The sequence below is a fragment of the Nothobranchius furzeri genome, chromosome 12 (assembly GCF_043380555.1).
Source record: "Nothobranchius furzeri strain GRZ-AD chromosome 12, NfurGRZ-RIMD1, whole genome shotgun sequence".
Taxonomy (NCBI): domain Eukaryota; kingdom Metazoa; phylum Chordata; class Actinopteri; order Cyprinodontiformes; family Nothobranchiidae; genus Nothobranchius; species Nothobranchius furzeri.
In genome coordinates, this window is record NC_091752.1 from 59,270,049 (window position 1) to 59,290,425 (window position 20,377).

Genomic DNA, 20,377 nt, shown 5'->3' on the forward strand with positions numbered 1-20,377 from the left:
AAAGTATCCCAGGGGCACGGTAAGGGTCGGAGATGTTTAGTCTATTTAATTTCTGACTATATAAAACAATTTCTTCTGTTTTAAAGTGTGAAGTAAACTCCGACGAAGTAAAATCCAAGCGGATCCCGTTCATGTTCATGGTTACATCCGTGTTTGTTTACCTTTTTTGCATGCCAAAATGGAGTCCACTAACTGAGAGTCACGTGGGGTCCGGAGCTCTATAGGAAGCAAAGTAAATAAGAAAATGCTTTGAGGTCCGGAAAAAACCCTCTTGGGGTCCGGATTCTGACCGGAGTCCGGGGGTTGCTGACCCCTGCTCTATAAGAACCAATCAGAGAAAGGTTGGGTTTTAGCAATGGGGTTTCAGTCACTCTATAAGAACCAATCAGAGAAAGGAGGGGAATTAATCATGTTAACAAACTATCTTTGTAAAAGTGTGTCAGTCACGTGTCATCATTTGACCAATCACATCACATTCATTGAGTATTACATTGAGTGGTTTAGTGGTGATTACACCACTAACAAGGTTTTCTGTCAAGGAAATTGGCAGATTTACCTACTTTCACCCTTTATACAGGGTGGGCCATTTATACGGATACACCTTAATAAAATGGGAATGGTTGGTGATATAACATCCTGTTTGTGGCACATTAGTATATGTGAGAGGGCAAACTTTTCAAGGTGGGTGGTGACCACGGTGGCCATTTTGAAAACAGTCATCTTGGATCCAAATTTTGTTTGATCAATAGGAAGAGGGTCATGTGACACGTCAAACTTATTGGGAATTTCACAAGAAAAAAAATGGTGTGCTTGGTTTGAATGTAACTTTATTCTTTGATGAGTAATTGACAAGTTTGTCTTTGTTCACAGCCACTGACATATCGAAGAAGTTAACATGTGAGGAGCGGATCGAAATTGTGCTGATATCTGATGAACACAGTAACCGGGTCATTGCAGCAGATTTCAATGTAAGACATCCTACAAGACCACCAATCTCCCATGCTATAGTTAGAAAACTGCTTGCTAAGTTTCATGAAACTGGTTCAGTCTTGGATTTGCCAAAATGCTGACGCATGAAAACTGTCACTAATGAAGATAGGATATATTTAGATAATAACATGTTGTTTTGCACACTTTTGAACAGTTTTCTAATCATGTTCAGTTGTTAAAGTAAAGGAAGGAGAAAAAAATGTTTCCCTAGCAATTTTTTAATTTTCCCATTTAACCCGATTAATCGAGTCGAGACCTCGTCTGATTCATTGATGATCCAAATAATAGTTTGTTGTAGCCCTAGTTTGGTTACTGGTCTGTCTCTCTACGCGCGTGTGTAATCGTCTTTTTATGCTTAACATAACTTAACCTGTAGTGCGTGGACATTTGGCTGGTCTACAAAATGAGAAAAGAGCCTTAAACACGGTTTTATGGTCTGAATTAGATTTTGGTTTAGATTAGGATTATGAGTTGTGTGTGTGGTGGGGTACCTTGGCCAGCAGTGTTTTCCCACATCCTGGAGGTCCAGCCAGCAGAACCCCTGATGGAGCAGTCAGACCCAGAGCTTTGAAGTGCTGTGGAGAACGCACTGGGCCCTGCAAAACACAGAGGAAACGTATAACCAGCTTTATCCTGGCCCTAAATTCTACTGTGGTGGCAAAAAAAAAGGTCAGTGATGCAAAGCTGTTTCTGGTAAGTTATTGAAGCTTGTTTTTACCAATATGGCCATGGTGAGCTCCTCTCTAATCTCCTGAAGTGCTCCCACATTCTCCCAAGTGACATCTGGAATGGTGGCAAAGCCCTCTCTTTTAGCTGAAGGCTGGACATGGGTTAGAGCTTCCTGAAAGTCCGACATGAGGATGGACAGGCTGACCAGCTCTGGCTCTGACAGTGTCTCTGTGGTTTTCAGTAGGTTCACCAATATCCACAGCTCACCCTGCTGGAACCAGGACATCATTTATTCACCCAAACAGCTGATCCAAGCTGAAAGACTGTCAGAAACAATTATGCATCAGCAATTTGCATACAAAACATTTAGAGGCTAGATTAGGATCCATCCACCTGTTGTGTCCCTGAGCAAGACATTTAATGCATCTTGCTTGCTGGTGGTAGTTGGAGGGACTGGTGGCGCCAGTGTTTGGCAGTCTAGCCTCTGTCATTGTGCCCCAGGGCAGCTGTGGCTACATTGTAGCTCAGACGTGCAGAAAAGACTGTGGTGTCTCCCTTAAACGATGGCTGTGCAGCTCAAGGCACGGCAGCGCTGTGTGTGTGGGCTCTTCACGGCAGCAAGGAGAGGCTTCAGCTTTATGCCCGGAACACACCAGACGCTGAAGTGCGATGAAGCGTTGTGGAATGACGAGCTCGTCTAATTGACACCCTTGTTAACCCACACTCTCAGTCACATCAGCTGCAAAGCGCTGCGAAAATAGTAGGCGTGAGCAGAAGCGCATGTTGAAAATTCTCGCCTGATGTGAACAGAGGTGGAGCGGACAGCGCACAAATTTCGTGAGCGATCCACTTCGCGGCACTTCGCAGCTGGTGTGTTCCGGCATTAGTCTGTTTCTGTGTGTGTGCGCGCTCCTCACTGCAGTGAGGAGAGACGCAGCTTCAGTCAGAGCTGTCGTTGACAATAATGCAGTTGTTACGGCTGTTGCTGTTTGCCTCAGAAATCAGACACTGCAGAGGACAATCAGTGCTGCCTCCACCTTCTGAGGCAAACAGCAACAGCCGTAACAGCAGTACACACAGAAACTTACTGTTTTACTGTAAAAAAAAATGTAAGTGACTTTTGGGCCAATATATCATATGGCTCTGCCTGGATTTGAACCTAGGTCCCTTGAGTTCTCAGTTTCTAGCAAGATGTGCTGCAAGATATGAGCAGATAATGTTACTCTGATATTCACGTTTGCTGCTCTGGTCTTTGATTTCAATAATTTAATGAACTCTTTCAGTTTTACCAAGTGGGTTAATGGGGCCACCCAGGAATGTGGTCACACACTGGACCTTGCGCTGTCGTCTGAATGCTCTGTGACTAATCTGACTACTGATGATGCTGTTTTCTCAGACAACAAGCCAATATTATTTGAATCTACCTTGAGTAATAGCTTGGTGACACCTGCTGTCCCGATTAAATACAGTTGTCCTATGAACTTGGACACTGCAAGTCAAATTTCCTTGCTATTTGGCCAGGCTGCTTTGGATTTGTCCGATTGGTCCTCACTGGATGGACTACCCAATTATTTTAATGAGACCTGATCAGCCGTTAAAGCCAAGGAAGAGAAACCGCGCAGCAAATTTATGGTCAACGGCTGCAAGAAGGAAATGCAGGCGATATGAGAGAAAATGGACAAAGGATCATTTGCATGCGTCTCTGATCGAACTAAGGGAAAGTTGGAAATGTTGTCAGGAAGCAGATAAATCTGCTAAACATGCTTATTACTCCAACCTTATCTCTGTGAACTCAAACAATCCCAAAGTACTATATGCTGCAATTAACTCTGTATTGAATGTGAAAGACCACTTTCCGGTACAGGCATCTGTCGAGATGTGTGACATCATTTTATAGCAAAAATAGCTATGCCCCGTTCTGTAACGCCAAGGATGCCAGAAGTGAGCCTCTCTGTATCTGCTGCTGGAAGGCTGGAGTCATTCCAACCAATTCTTTTAACTGATTTAGCTGAGATGGTGGAGGAGGCTAAGCCGAGTGGCTCTCCAGATGATGTGGTGCCTCCTCGCCTCTTTAAAGAAGTCTTTCTAACAGTAGCCCCTTCAATATTGCACATGATTAACATGAGTTTGTCTTCTGGTTTGGTTCCAGACCTTTTTAAAAAGGCAGTCGCACAACCTTTACTGAAAAAGCCTGGATTGGATGCTTCACTGCCTGTTAATTATAGGCCTATTTCTAAGCTCCCTCTTAAGTAAGTTGCCTGAAAAATGTGTGTACCATCAGTTGTTAGCTTTATGGATGGGAATGATATTTCAGAAACCTTTCAGTCCGGTTTTAGGGCCCTACACAGTACCAAGATGGCACTGGTTTGGGTGCTGAATGACATTTCTTTAGCAACTGATTGTGGAAAACCTGTGCTGCTAATTCTGCTTGGTCTCACTGCTGCCTTTGACACACTTGATCAGCGGTACTCAACAGATGGCCCCCGAACTCCGCGTGCACCCCCCACCCCTAACGGCCGACCGGGGGGTTTAGGCTAGAGCTGAGGAAAATAGTCAAATGATCAATGCATGAGATGCAGACGTAAACGATTCTGCATGTAGAGGAGCACCATAATCAATTATAGTGGAATGTAGTTTGGTTATTTTAACGGCGGCTCCAGGGTAGCATCCACATCTGTCAGAGCAGGTGTTCTCCACATTTACCTGGTAGGAAACTTTGGTCTGCCTTTATGTGGTACTGCAGGGCTGAGCGCTGGGAGTTCTAACCTGAGACCGAACCCGAACTGAATAAGTCCGATCGATGCTGTTGGATTTGGGCCGTGAATTATGTTAATTGAGCTAGTTGGCACGTGGCGCACTCCGCTTGTTCGATCAGTGACTGAGATGGGGGGGGGGGGGGACGACACAGACACACACACATTGCTCACACAAGAGAGAGAGGATCAGAGGATGCATCTCCAAACACACATTATTATTTTCATAATTTCATTATTATTTCTCCTGGAAGCGCTCAGTCAGACCAAGTGGTGTGATGTCAGGAGATCCGGTCCTGGGGAGGGGGCGGGGTCAGTGACGGCGGCTGCAGCGTAACCATCTGTCTCTTTTATTTAGGGACACGGAAAAGTTAAAAGTAAAGAGAAATAGAAGATAGAAGTTTTTGTTCCACTTTATTCTTTTGTTTCATGATGATAAACTGATGTTAAATTCAGCTTAAAGAGAAACTGGGAGGAAGCTTTGGTTCAATTTAAGTTACAGGAGATCTTGTTTCCTATCTGCTCCTCCAGAGACAGCATGGACATGAGGGTTACATGGTGAGGGTCCCACAGGACAGGTTGGTGGAAAGGTTTGTAGTTAGCTGGTTAGTGAAAGAGATCCATCAGCTGGGTAATTTAATCCTAATCCAGCCCACAGCCTTCTGCTGGTGTTATTATCAGAAAGAATAAAACACACATCTTAAATATTATTGGAAGTTTAGGATTATTTTAATGTTTTATTATTTTTTGCTTTAAACAACTTGATTCATTCTCCAACATTTCAGAAATAAGGCCACTGGGTTCAAATAAAAAAATAACAAACTAAGCCAAACATTTCATTTGGTGTTATTTCTTACAGCCTTGAACTGTAACAGAAATATTTGACTCTAAAGCTGCTCAAAGACATTAAACACTCATATATGAACCCTTTAAGGATTTCATAACTTAAATTAAAGGCAAGAATCAGACGTGTCCTGTAGGTTTTCAGATTTTGTGAGTATTTGCAAAGCATGCTTTTCTCAGCCTGAGCTGTGATGTTGAATGAGGAAACAGATTTTTTTACTTTGTTAAATCTTCTTAAATGGTTAAAAATGTTTTGTCCTAAGGACTGTTGTGAATGGAGAGCTTTTGGAGATGGCAGGTTGTGTCAGACACAAGTAAATTTTATGAAATCTTCTATTTATCGATGAAAACAAATCCATATGAAATAGTCATCGGGATATATAATCGATTTGAATTGTCGACCCAATTATCGTAATCGAAACGGGAGACAAGTGAAGATTCACACCTCTAGTGCAGGAACAGCAGCGGTGCTGTAATATTGCAGGCTGGTGTAATGAAAAGCCAGCAACCCCCCCCCCCCCCCCCCCCCCCCATTTCCTTGTGTTGGCTGGCTTAGCTGAATTGCTGCAGTGAATTGAACCAGATCCGTTTTGTTGAATGCAGCACCAATCTTCCACCTTTATACATGCCCTGTTTGCACACATTACACCTTTGCTGTTCATTTATAAATACATCCAAAATACAAACATTTTCTATCTTTTGAGGTGATAACTATGCTCTGTGTTAGCCAACTGCTGCATGTAGTGGTGTGTGAATTCCCAGAATTAAATTGTGGGACTTACTAATTTGTAGTCTGTGAATCAAAGAATACCAATGCAGAGGAACTTGTTGAATTTAAAACTTAAGCCACTGTTTTTTCGTTAGAAAATCTCTTTGTTAGGATGAATTTAAAAAGGCATGTTCAACCGGCATGGTTAAATCAGATTAAGCTGCACCTATCAAATTTGGCCCATTCACCTCTAACTAAACTACAGTTAGCCCCCAGAATACCTACTCTAGACAAGGTTAGGGTTCCCCTTTACCTGATGGTGGTTCATATCAGCCACCATTTGTTCCCCACTTCCCGTCAGGCCTGGAGTGCAGTTCTGGGCTTGTTCCTGAAGAGGTTCCCTTGCTTTCAGGAGAACCCTGTTGACAGCAGCCATGGCAGCTTCACGACAGAGAGCCATGAGATCAGCTCCTACGTAGCCTGGAGTAAGCCGAGCCAGCTGCTGGTAGTCAAAATCTTCTGGCAGCACCAGCTTTCGACACAATGTTCTTAAGATCCTGGTCAAACACACAATCATGCTTGCATTAGGTTCAGAGTGGCTTTTACGAGAAATGTAGGGCTGAGTGATATAGCTTAAAATTAAGCTGTACAATTTTGTTTAATTCCAAATGCAGCATTTATTTAATCTTCCCTTATTGGAGTTGACCTGAATTCAAAGTCGTAAAACCTGCTTGTAAAACAATTTAAAGGTGGCAAAACAGTATTTGCACCAATTGTGCAAGTTGTTCTACTTAAAGATGACAAATCTGTTATTTTCATCAGATATACTTCTACTGTGGGAGACGGAATGTAAAAAAAAGGATATCGCATTGTATGATTTTTAAAATAATTTATCTGTGTAATGTGCAGAAAATAAGTTTTTAGCAAGAATTTTGGCCCTCAGACCTGCTATTTCTTCTTCAAGAAGATCGTCTGCCCTCTACTTGTTAGCTGATGTGAAATTCCCTCAGTGTGGAAATCGGCTTTTGTTACCCTTTTGTTAAAAGGAGGAGATCCAACAGAATTATCAAATTATAGGCCAATATCAAACTTATCTATACTGGCCAAAGTTCTTGAGGATCTGGTGAGTGAACAGTTAAAGGAGTTTTAAAACACTAATGCTATTTTATCTGAATATCAATCAGGTTTTAGGAAAACATACAGTACTACCACGGCTGTACTAAAAGTGGTAAACAACATTGTTGTTGCTCTGGACAAAAAGCAGCACTGTGCATCCCTTTTTATAGATTTGTCAAAAGCATTTGACACTGTTGACCATGGTATTCTAAAACTTAGACTCCTCCAGTCAGAACTATCTGAAAAAGCAGTGGGATGGTTCTCAAATTATCTTAAAAACAGGTTTTAGTGTATTTAAATCAGATGGACTTTGTTCTGATTTGCCATAGTCCACAAGGGGGTACCACAGGGCTCTGTGTTGGGCCCTCTTGTATTTATCATTTACATTAATAATCTTGGTCTAAATGTGACAGATGCAAACCTGCACTTTTATGTCGATGATACAGTTATTTACAGCTGTGGAAACACTCTTAACTCAAGCCATAGATTCAGTACAGAAAGCTTTTGTTGCTGTCCAGCATTCATTACTTCAGCTTAAACTTGTTCTCAATGCAGACAAAACCAAGCTCATGCTGTTTACAAACTCGAGGAGACAGGCTCAAGTGGTTCCTTCAGTGACCACACTTGATGGTTAAGAAATATTGTTGGTTCACTCATATAAATATCTGGGTTTCTTGATTGATGACTCACTCACCTTCAAACCTCGTGGAGAATCTGGTGAAGAAGCTGAAGTTAGGACTGCGTTTGTATTTTCAAAATAAGTTGTGTTTCTCTTTTAATGCAAAGATCCGTCTTGTTGTTGCAACATTTTTTCCTGTCCTGGATTATGGAGATATTTTGTATATGAACGCTTCTGCTAAATGTCTTCAGTCACTTGACACAGTGTATCATGCTGCTCTAAGGCTTATTACTAACCGTAAGTACTCGACTCATCATTGTGAGTTGTACAATCAGATGGGATGGCCTGCTTTGACCATCAGGAGGAAGTCTCATTTTTTCAGATTTATATATAAAGGCACTACTTGGTCTGCTACCTTCCTATATAACTTCCCTACTTAAAATGAAAATTGCAGGTCATTATTCTCTTTGTTTACAAGACACTTTGCTACTTTCTGTCCCATTTGTACGTACTGAATTTGGAAAGAGATATTTTGCCCATTCAGCACCATCAGCTTGGAATGAGTTGCAGGAAAAATGGAAGATGACAGAGTTTATTTCAATGAATGTTTTTAAATCTGAACTAAGAAATCTTGAGAGCAACTCGATAACATGCAACTGTTTTATTTAGACTCTTTATGTTTGGGCTTGTTTTAAGTTTTAAATATTTTACTTAACTTTGTTCTTAGGAATTTTATTTTAGATTGCTTTCATACAAGGATGGTAGGGATGAGCTACAATGTAGCCAGAGCTGCCCTGGGGTACACGGACAGAGGCGAGGCCTGCCGAACACTGGCGCCACTGATCTCTTCGACCACCACCAGCAGGCAAGGCGGGTTAAGTCTATTGCCCAACAGCAGCATTTTCTGGTCCGAGTCGGGATCAAACCTGCAACCCGCTCTACCTCCTGAGCTACTGCTGTCCCATACATAATAAGGATTGAAATGTTAGCCATGCCTATGAAATATTTTCATATAGGCTGTGCAAAATGTTCAAATAGTTTTCCTACAGGACACCTGCAGGAGAACGTGTTTTATGGGCGGGGCCACATGAGGAATGGCAAAGGCAGGGGCGGGGCCGGGTGGGGGAATTGCCCTTGTTGGCTTGGAACCCGTTGATAACTGCTCGCAGTTCTAGTTAGGGTTCCAAGCCCGAAGGTCAGGGAACCATTCTGTTTTTGTACAGATTTTTCATTATTTATTATTATTCTCCGCTAAAGTGATATGGGTGCAAGAGTCAGAAAATGCCAGAAAAAAAATCTAACATGGCAGTCTGATAGAAAATCCCTACCGCTACGCAGATTAAAAAATACATACCCAGAAACACCTAGGTGGCGTTATTGCAAAGGTCATTGCGGTTTGGCCAATAACTCTCAAACCATACGCACACTCATAAACATACATGCTTGATCCTTGGCTGATTTTGCATGTTTTGTATTGGCCATGCCCATTTCCACCTTAATCAATTTTTTACTAGATAGCAAAAAACGCAAAATCTTGTTTTAATCATCAGTCCGTTGTTTTTCGACAAATCAACCTGAAACATGTTACATATGATCTATAGATGAAGACAAGTTATTGTGATAAAGAAAATTGCAGAAAAATATTTCTAATCAAGTTTCGATTTCAGGCGTGGCATTATAGCAGCAGATATAATGCGTCACCCATGAGAGAAAAACTTTATGACTTGTCTTCAGCATTCAGACATCAATTCTGATAGCTTCACAACCGGGCAGGACACGGTAAAAAATATATATAAAAAAAGAAATGGTTAAACTGTTACCAGCAGCTGGTTTCAACTGGACTGACTCTTTTTTCGTCTAGTCCTGCCTGTTCCATTTGCTGATTGGTTCTTCTGTCTATTCCTCACACGTTTTCCATTTTCTGCAAAATCATCCAAAGATCAAATTTTCTGATTTTTGTTACTGTGAATTTCTGTAGTTAATCATAATTCATCATAATTACATTTTACATCGTTTTTTTTATTTTTTATTGCTGTGGTTTCATTTTAGCCCGCAAAAATTCTTGGTCACAAAAAACAAATATTTCCTCAATAAAATTAATACTGGCTGGGGAAAACGTTATTTGCATTTTGAGAGACAAGCGGGCTGACCTCACACAGAACCACGGAAGCCCAAAGAATGGAAATAACTCCAAAATTTCACAAAATTACATCTTCATTAAAAGATCATTTAAATGATTGCTAAAACTGATTTGTCCCCCAGTCCTCACAAAGGAGTTAAGATTTCTGTAGGTGTAGGTGTGTGTGTGTGGACGATCCGTATTTATCCATTTACCTGAGACGAGCAGCCTCATCAGGGATACCCAGACAGATTTCTCGGTCAAAGCGCCCGGCCCTGCGAAGTGCGGGGTCTAGGGAGTCTGGCCTGTTGGTGGCCCCGATTACCAGAATCTGGGTCGTCATGGTCAAACTGTTTAAGTCTGTTAGAAGCAAAGCAGAAGTCATATTAGATTCATTCACGTTTTCATGAGAGTTCTGTTAGGCATTTCCAATTATGGTTTCTAACTGTATTGTCCATTCAGTCCAATGAAAGTTGATCAACTAATCAAACTCAAGAACTCTGGTCTCCAGAATACATCTGATTTCACATCCTCCACGTGCTCTTAAACCCTCTGAAAAATCCATGCGCCGGCATGTGATGGTCCCATTACGCCTCACTCTGGTTTCATATTGGGAAAATCACCGGTGCGAAACGGCAGCAGAAGGATTTACTTGTGAACTTCAAAGCATTTATTTCACACCGGGTGAGTCTTGGCTTCCTCGCTGTCCTCTTTGTTGGACTCACGGGATCAAAAGATTCCTCGAGACTTCAGGGCTTGTTTATGCAATCCACCATTAAACCAAAAAGAAGGAAATCACGTTGTTATAGCGGTTTGATGTCATATATGATGTTGTCCCTCCCCACTGCCAGGTATAAAGCCATGAAAATAACATACCGCTGCACTTACGATGATGTAGGTAAAGAAGTCGTTGGGTCACACGTAAGCTTCATATATATGAAATTGCATCGCTGCAGTACTTTTATTTTGAATATCACTGGGGATCTTACACTGAAACTATGTGTGATTTCCTGTCCTATGCTAACTGCGGAAATTGACGTGTCCCGGAAGAGGCTTGTGACAAAAGTAGAAATGGAAATTGCCGCATCACAGTTGGTTTGAAATAGTCCATGGACTTGAATGGATTCTATTTGAAGCAGCAACGTTCCGCGCCACTGATGCTTTCGTGAAACCGGGGTAATTTATACTTCTCCATATAGCCCAATAAGTTCTGTGTGCTAATACAGTATGACAAAATGAAGACATTACTCTAAATTCACACAGGTGAGGTTGTGCTGAAAAGAATGATACCAAACAACGCATAAACAATAAAATATAGACGGAAATATAAAGGTTAACACTAAAATGGCTAACTATACCACTGACTCCAGAGGGTTAAATAACTTTTACCATAGTAAAAATAAATTACAAAGTATTTTCTAGGTCTATAAAATGATTTAATAACTTTAAAACACATTTACATTGTGTTTCATCTATATTTTTTCTTCCTTTCAGTTAGAAGCTGAATCTGATGCAAGTCCTTGCCGAAACATTAAATGTTGGTATAAATGTCGGTGAAATGGCAAGAAAATAGTTCTTTCTACAGCAGTAGAAACTGCAGCGCAGCCAGTGTTTTGGGCAAAATCATTGGTGCCAGCCAAACTCACGGGAGTTTTAGCCTAAATCATGAGTGCGTCTGCCACTCACAGGTGTCTCGTACAAATGAGGTTTGAGAACTACCTTCTTTCTCAGCAGATCTTGTTTGTGCTGTTTCAGTAATGGGTTCATGCAAAAGTTTAGTTTCTGAAGCTGCCAGTTAACACTGAACTCTCTTTTAGGATAATGGTAAATTATACTAATTTAATAAGAACACAACAGCATGTGAAGGGGCTAAAACTGAAGCCGCAGCCTTATGCCTACTCAGCAAGTCAAGACAACACCCCTCAGCAGGTCTGAAGCTGTGCAAATTCTTGAGGGATAAACGTTCTTCATGGTTTTCGTACCATCCATGCAAGTCAAAAGCTGGGCCACCATTCTTCTTTCCATGTCTTTAGAAGCTGTTTCTCTTTTAGGGGTGATGGCATCTATTTCATCTATGAACAGGATACAGGGACTGGAGCTCTGCCAGGGAACAGCAACACCAGTAAGTTATCAGTGATTTCACTACCACAGTTTCATGTCTCATTAAGCTGTTTCCTAATCATTCACTGCTCACTTTGAGCAGCACACTCATTCCTTTTTTATTTCTCTTGCTCTGACATGCATGCGTGCACACAACACACATGCACCCACGCCTGCCTCTACAAGTTGGTACAAAATGATAAACACTGACCACAGCCAGGTCAAAGAGCTCCCGCAGCTTCTGTTCAGACTCCCCCGACACTCCGGACACAAGCTCTGGAGCAGAGACCTTCAACATGGGTAGCTGCAGCTCCTGAAACAGAAATCACCACACTCTGAGACTCTGAGACATTTAACAGGTAATGGGTAAAACTTTGTAACTTCTCCCAGATCAGGGTTACTCCCATGTAAAAACCTTTCTGGCTTTAGTTAGCTTCTCTGGTGATTCAAAACTTAAAGGTGATAAAAACAACCGTTTCTCACTTCAAATACATGAAAGCCACAATCCCAATGAATCCTGGATAATTTTACAGAAAATCTTAATACATTTTATTATTAAGTGCTGCCATTTTGTGCATGTCATATGTAATTACTGTGATGGCTTGCTCACCCCAGCTACAGCTTGAGCCATGAGGGTTTTTCCACAACCAGGAGGCCCATGGAGGAGAAAGCCCCTAGGAGGAACTATCCCCAGGTGCTGGTACACCTCAGGGTGGCGCATATGGATCAGCATCTTACACACCTCCTGCAGTAGCAGAATAGAAGCTCTGAACCAAAACTTTTTCCTGTTAATCTCAGAAGCCACTAAGAGATGGCAACAGGCATGAAAACAACTAACCTTTAAGGTCTCTTCATTTCCTCCCACATCTTCAAATTTCACCGTGGGGTACTGCAGTTCTGGGAATATGGTTGTATCTAAGAAACAAGCAGAGTAACTGAAAAAGGACGGTAATATACAACGTGGCTACTGATGTAAACAAATTAGAGCAGGAAAAATCAAAGGAAGAAAGCAGAAGTGGAAAGTAACAAATTACATTTACTCACATTACTGTAACTGAGTAGCTTTTTTGTGTATTTAAACTTTTTAAGTCATTTTTAAAATCTGTATTTTTACTTTTACTTGAGTCTGTTTTTTTAAAAGAATTGTACTTCGCTACATTTTCAATCGTATCCGTTACTGAGTAAAAAAAAAACTATAAGCTTAATAAATAAAAAATATTGCGTGTTGCAGCGTCAGAAGGAAGAGACACCTGAATGAGCGCCGCGTCTCACGTGAGGGGTGTGGGTGTACGCTTTTCATAATGAGACATTAAACAGCAACACTTTTCCTGCAGTTTTGCTCAAAAACATCAGTTTGGTCGCTCTGATGCACACGCCGTCTCTCCCTCCCTCTCCTGTTGGTTGAAACCCTCACCTTCACGCACGAGCAGGGATGTGTATTTTTGAAATTCTGGCGATACGATACATATCACGATACAGGGGAGACAATATGATATATCACAATATATTGCAATACATTCAGTCAGACATTACAAGCAATTTTTTTACTGAATTTATTGTAAGAATGTTCAATAAACAGTCCAAACTGATACGTAACATGTTTAACATGCCAAGTCAAACGCTCTCAGAAGTAGCCACATAGAAAAGCTGGTCTTCACCCGAAACTGGCAGCGGCGCGTCTTGGCGACAAATAGAAGCCATTATAGTCTATGGTTTGAGTCACGTTCAAGACGCAAACTCCAGCTGCCAAAACTGAGGCCAATGCGGAAGTGACTTCATTCTCATTTTTAATTTGTTTTTCAATCTGAATTAGTCGTCAAACTTGACTTTGCTTTGGGTCTTGTGTTTTTTTAGCTCTTAAATGTTTGGTAAGAAGGCAGCGAGTTTCAAAAAGAACATGAATGCTCCCACTGCAGCCCACGGCTCCATCGCGGCGGATTTGGAATGATGCTCGAGGAGATGCATTGTTCTGGGTAACAGCTCAACGACAGCAGTGGCGGAAATGCCAAAAGTGATGCTGCATTTAGAAAAGAAACTGATCATCAATCATGCCCATCATACAGGTCAGCCGACGAATACCAAAGCATGAGCATTTCCGCCATTGTTATGGTTGAACTGGGTCAAGCTGCGCATGTGTCACAAGTGAGGAAGGTGAGAACACCAAGCTCTGAAAATAGGCTAAAATTGTGGTGTTTTATCTGAAAAGAGTGACCTAAACATTGGCGGATATGAAAAATTAGATGGTTTGTAGCCCCCGACAAAAACAAAACTGTAGTGCCAACAAATGGATAATTACAACGTGAAAGTGCTCCAACAAGTGAAACAAAGGCTTCGTTCACACTGCAGGCAAAAGCACATCAAATCCACACACACCCCCCCCCCCCCCGCGCGCGCGCACGTGCGAGCCATATCTGAATTTTTTATGACAGTCTGAATGCACAGATCCGATTTGTTTAAATGCGATCCGTGTCACTTGAATATGTAATACTAACTCCGACACATATCTGAAAGCGACTGCAGTCTTAACGGTGATGTCGCATTAAACCCGTCTCCTACATCACTGAGTCAGTGGAGGTGAACGTCGTGTGTGGATGTTCCTGAGGAGAAGCGCTGACAGAAGGGTTCAGTCGTCTGTCTGGACTTCCTGTTTTAGGTTTAGGAATTAAAAATATAAGAAATAATGTGAACGGAGGTGGAGGAGCTGCTGGAGCGAAGCGTCTCACCGGTCTCTGTCTCCGTGAAGGGGGGGGGGGGTCCTCCGCGAGAGGGGGAATTAATACCGGAACATTTTCGGTGAATAATAATTCTGGGAGATGGCGGGAAAAAGGAGTAAACTAGTTTACAGTTGTTAAAACAGTTTCCAGCCCAGAATTGATTTTGGAATTGGAGTGCGGAACTCTGGGGAACAAAAACTGCAATGCTGATGGAAAAGGTTGGGTGGCTTGAAATGGACAGCCGTAAATACAATGTCTGCGTCTTTGGATTACCAGATGAGGTTGAAAAAGCCAACCCGACAACTTACAAAGTCAACTTACAACTGATGAAGGAGATGGCAAAGAACCGGGCCAGATTGAAGCATGGCATTGTCTTTCCAGCTACACTGATGAAGGTGAGACTTAAAATTTTCAGGAACAAAGTGAGGCTGTGTTAGAGATTTTAGACACTGTTTTATTGACCATACATTATGACATTAAAATCTTTCAGCTCACATACCTCTGCCATAAGAACAGCGTGCCAAAAGCACACTGTCAGACTCCATGATTAAAACACTCACATTTTGACTCCCTAGAGAAGCTAGAAGTTTCCTGGATACCACTGATAAGGTTGACAACTCCCTAAAGCTCCTTCTCGTGTATGTTTCTTTTTCATTTTAATGATCTAATGATTGTGTAATCACTTCTAATAAAAGACCTAGCTGAGCCAAGTGGATTTAAGTCTGAGTTGGGACGTGAGCACACACATGCTCCATCTTATGCTCCGCTTTGCAAAGTTGCTCTAAAAGACAACTGTCCGTGTCCAGTTTGTGTTTGTTTGATAATGGTGGTGGAATTAACCCATCAGGATGAGTCATATAAAACTGTGATTGGGCCTGAACAAAAAAAAAAAAAAAAGAAAAGAAATTGGGATAAATTTAGGGACAGCTCAACGGCATGAAGATAGCTGATTTATTTAGGATGGATGTTCCGATGTGCACAAAGATGAAGAAAGATATCAACATAAAGCGGTTGATTTAATGCTGCAGCTGAGAATGTTTTCGTCTGTGACTGTAATTTTACAGATGACTGCTAAAAAAAACACTGGTACCGAGTGGATATTGTGACAAATTACTTCTGCGTTGGGGGGAGGAAAAAAACAAGCTCATAAAAACCATGCATCCTGTCTACAAAGACGCACGTAATGTCCAGTACAGGACACGTGTCTTAGGCAACTATACTTTAGTAATAGTTTTGGTGGGTTAGTGGATAGACCAGGGGTCGCCAACCCGCGGCTCTGGAGCCGCATGCAGCTCTTTCATCCATCTGATGCGGCTCTCTGCTTGTAAAATAATTAATGAATATTTAATTTAAATATATTTTATTTTACTGCAATCATTTTTTTATCTGTACACCAATTCTAAATTTAAAGATTGTCTGCGTAAACCTGACCAGGTTGACAGGTCACCTGCTCTGTGAGCTGAAGAGGATGTGAGATTCTGGACTTTTGCCTCAGACAGGCTCATGGATGCGTCGCAGTGTCGCCACATTGGAAACAGGAACAAGCCCTATTCAGCCAAAGTTTCATAATCAGGGAACATTTTCTAAATGACAAGTCTCTCTGAGAGACATGGTTTGGAAAACACAGTGAGAACACTTCAGTGAGAGGAATCTTCCTGCATGCGCTCTGGTTCTGCAACACGCTCCAAGCCAACAATCTACACATGAGCTGAATAAATCTTCAGCTCGCTGTCCACCTTACGTGCACGCTGACAGTGAGCTGCACTAAGCAGTGTCCAGCTCAGATGTTCTGATGAGAATCTTTTCGAACGACGATAAAACTAACTAACGATAAAAATGTCAGCGCATCTGCAGACTTGAGGTTTCTCCGTCAAAATAAACAGGAAATATCCGGTCAATGTGAACTCAGCCATTTAAGTGTTTTGTCTTCTTGTGAAGATTGTTGCAAACAGAAATATTAAACTTGATTAACACCAGAGCCATGCGCACTGCGCCGTTATCTCCGTCACTGTAAATGAGGGGGGAAAAAATGAATTGATAGGATCCTCTTCTTACCTTTTCAACATTGTTTAATGTAAAGTTTTGTTCTGTACAAAGTTTAATTACAACAATCTAACAAGACAGAGCCTGGAATTGTACTCTGAACGGTTTAAACATGTTTTAAAAGGAGACGTGTGACACGTCAAAAAGCGGCACTTGCTCAACTATTAAAACCACTAACAGGGTATGTCTGTGAAGGTTCTCAGTCATCCAGGTCATTGTAGTCTAATGAGCTTTGAAAGAAAAGCGTCTGGACTTCTTTGAGTTGCTTGAAGACATTTCACCTCTCATCCGAGTGGCTTCTTCAGTTCTAAGGTCAAATGGTGGAGAGTCCCAGATTTAAACCCAGTGGGAGTTTCCCCCCTGAGGAGGGAACAAAAGACCCCCTGATGATCTTCTACATAAACACATTGAGGGTGGGTGTGGGTCCTATTCAGCCAGAGTTTCGAGTGAGCTCATTGTGAAACCTGGAGAGCAGGGAGCAAGGGAGAGCACCCAGCCACTGGTACAGATATGTGGATGACACCTGGGTCAAAATCAAAACACAAGAAGTGGAATCCTTCACTACGCACATCAATGCCGTGGACAAAAACATCAAGTTCACCAGGGAAAACATGAAGGACAACTGCTTGCCTTTCCTGGACTGCGCTGTGCACCTTGAAGCAAATGGCAACCTCAACATTGAAGTGTACCGGAAGCCCACACACACGGACCAGTACCTCCTCTTCGACTCACATCACCCTCTGGAACACAAACTTGGAGTAATCAAGACCTTACACCACCGGGTAGAACATGTTCCCTCTAAGCCCAAAGGGGAAAAGAAGGAACACACACATATAAAGGAATCACTTAAAACATGTGGCTATCCTAATTGGGCGTTTATAAAGTCAGCAAAGATGCACAGAAAAGAAGACCAGACACCAGCGAGGGAGGAAAAGAAAGGCAGACGCAACAACCTTGTCATCCCCTATGTAGCCGGTGTATCGGAGAAATTCAGGATGGTTTTCTCCAAACACAACATACCAGTGTACTTCAGGCCCAGCAACACACTCAGACAGAAACTGGTTCACCCGAAAGACAAAACTCCTAAACACAAACTGAACAATGTGGTGTATGCTGTACAGTGCAGCGAGGAACGCCCAGACGTCTACATCGGAGAAACCAAACAGCCACTTCACAAGCGCATGGCACAACATAGAAGAGCCACCTCCACGGGACAGGACTCAGCAGTTCATTTGCATCTAAAGGACAAAGGTCACTCTTTCGAGGATGCCAACGTTCACATTTTGAACAGAGAGGACAGATGGTTTGAAAGAGGAGTAAAGGAAGCCATTTATGTCCACTGTGAGCAACCATCTTTGAACAGAGGCGGTGGGTTACGACACCAACTGTCTGCCATCTATAATCCAATTTTGAGATCCCTTCCCAGATGCCTCAACGCCCACGCATATCCTGGGCCATCTGACCTCAGGAATTCACATGATAGGGTGGGGCCAGGTTTCACAATGAGCTCACCCAAAACTCTGGCTGAATAGGACCCACACCCACCCTCAATGTGTTTATGTAGAAGATCATCAGGGGGTCTTTTGTTCCCTCCTCGGGGGGAAACTCCCACTGGGTTTAAATCTGGGACTCTTCACCATTTGACCTTAGAACTGAAGAAGCCACTCGGATGAGAGGTGAAACGTCTTCAAGCAACTCAAAGAAGTCCAGACGCTTTTCTTTCAAAGCTCATTACACTAACAGGGTAAGAAGATATCAAAATATTGTAGGCACAGATGGGCTACAACCTCTGGATCAATTTTATACAAATTGTTTTATTAATTATCTTCTGTTGAAAGATAACTTTGAGGTACATGAGCGAACGGTATTGGTTGCTGTTAGTTACCAATGTTGGTGGAAAACTTGGGATGGTTTAGCCCCTTAATCCTAAATGTGCATAGGGAACATGCTTGTGATTAACAAGAGTTACGTATGTAACTACGGTTCTATGAATTTCGGATGACCGCCAGAGGGCGGTGCAGAGTACCTGGACATAACCGTGTGTGCGCAGCACAGAGGTCGAGATAATAAACCAACAACATCATGCTGTTGGATGTGACCTGGGTGACATGGTGGAAGTCTATATATACCCCATGTCACCAAAACTCAGTCCTTTTTGGAGTACTCGTAGGACTCAAGAGTGACTGACAACTCTGGTGAACATCCGGAATCAATAGAACCTTAATAACATACATAACTCTCATTCTATTTCATTCCTCCCGACTAGCAGAGGGAAGTGCAGAGCAGCTGGATGACCTCATACCAACAGAGTCACGAAGAGTCTACACTCGCCAGATATCAGTCATGAAGAGAACACAGCTGAAGCCACTGCATGGGGAGCAGCCACATTCACTCTGTAGAAAGGAGCGTATATTCAGGATGAAGCCCAAGTAGCTGCAGCACAGATGTCAGGGGGCTTGAAGCAGACACATCTGAGCCAAAGTGTGGGGTAAACACAGCAAAGGACACAGGTTGTTTAATATGACATTCCAGCAATCATTTGGGGAAGAAGAATGAGTTGGGCCATAAGGCCACCCCAGACCGATCTGCATTTCATGGCAAGCAATACTCAGCGATCAATAGGACGTGGAGTTCACTCACGCTTTCCATAAGAGAGTGTCAGGAGAAAGTCAGTTTTGGCTGACACCCATCGAAGATCAGCACTTTCAACAGGCAAGAAGGGCAGAGAACATAAGCCTTCCAGGACCAGAGGAAGGTCCCAAGAAGGCACTCGTGGAAGCTTTGGAGGACACAGGCGCAAATCTCCTTTAAAAGTGACACGCTAGGGAATGTGACCCCACTGCACAACCATCCACAAGGACGTGTCCGAATCCACTTTTTTTACTTTCACACCAGTTTGTAAAAAGTTTCCATCTGTTACCATACAGTACCCTGATAGACAAACCACAAGCATTAAAGATAGTTTGAACAACTGCCTGTTCACACGAGGCCCTTCAATGGCCATGTGTGAAGACGGGGGCATTATGGAGTTGTGAGAGCAGATCCTTCTGCAGAGGTAGAGCCCAAGGCTCCCCATCACGAAGTTAGCAAATCATGGGGAACCAGACCCTCCCTGGCCAGAACAGAGCAAACAGCAGCACCCTGTGATTGCTCTCGTCTATCCTATCAAGTGTCAACATTAGCAACAGAAGAAGAGGGAAGGTATACAGGACACTGTTCGGCCATAGATGTGCCAGAGCATCCTGACCCAACGGACTGTTTGATTCCGATAGAGAGAACGACTGTGGGCGATACCTTGTCACACTCCAGGTGAAGCGGTCCACCTTGGCTACACCATACCTCCGCCAGATAATTTTTACAACCAACAATGGGGTTTGATCTACACTCTCCTAGAGGAGGTCCCTGTTGGGAGAGGAGATATGCAGCACAATTCTGCACCCTGGGCAAATGGGCTGCCCCGACACTCTGAAGATGAGGTAAAGCCCGCAAGAGAAGCTTCTGAGCTTCCGCCAGTAAGAGGACTTGGTGACCCCCTGATGGTTTATGTGGAAAACCACAGATGTGCTGTCTGACCTGACAAGTACATGTTTCCCTTCCTGGGTAGGCAAAAAATGCCTGGGAGCTAGCCGGACAGCACACAGCTCCAAAACATTTATGGGGTTAGGGGTTCCAGATGCCCCTGACCATTCTGTGGTTCCTCAC

The 20,377-nt window shown here is 42.7% G+C and overlaps 1 protein-coding gene across 10 annotated transcripts in view; it reads right to left on the reverse strand.

The window, feature by feature from the left end:
• Positions 1 to 20,377, reverse strand: part of nvl (nuclear VCP like) — a 77,835-nt gene that overhangs the window by 28,105 nt on the left and 29,353 nt on the right. For 9 of the 10 annotated variants that reach the window (XM_070542756.1, XM_070542755.1, XM_054750598.2 and 6 more), the window contains 8 exons: positions 12,757 to 12,833; positions 12,529 to 12,663; positions 12,130 to 12,231; positions 11,801 to 11,918; positions 10,034 to 10,178; positions 6,278 to 6,521; positions 1,709 to 1,930; positions 1,482 to 1,586 (listed from right to left, as the gene is read on the reverse strand). In XM_070542756.1, the coding sequence (XP_070398857.1) occupies positions 1,482 to 1,586; positions 1,709 to 1,930; positions 6,278 to 6,521; positions 10,034 to 10,178; positions 11,801 to 11,918; positions 12,130 to 12,231; positions 12,529 to 12,663; positions 12,757 to 12,833 (1,148 nt within the window). The remainder of the gene's footprint in view (positions 1 to 1,481; positions 1,587 to 1,708; positions 1,931 to 6,277; positions 6,522 to 10,033; positions 10,179 to 11,800; positions 11,919 to 12,129; positions 12,232 to 12,528; positions 12,664 to 12,756; positions 12,834 to 20,377) is intronic. The other variant, XM_054750602.2, reaches the window with a different exon arrangement.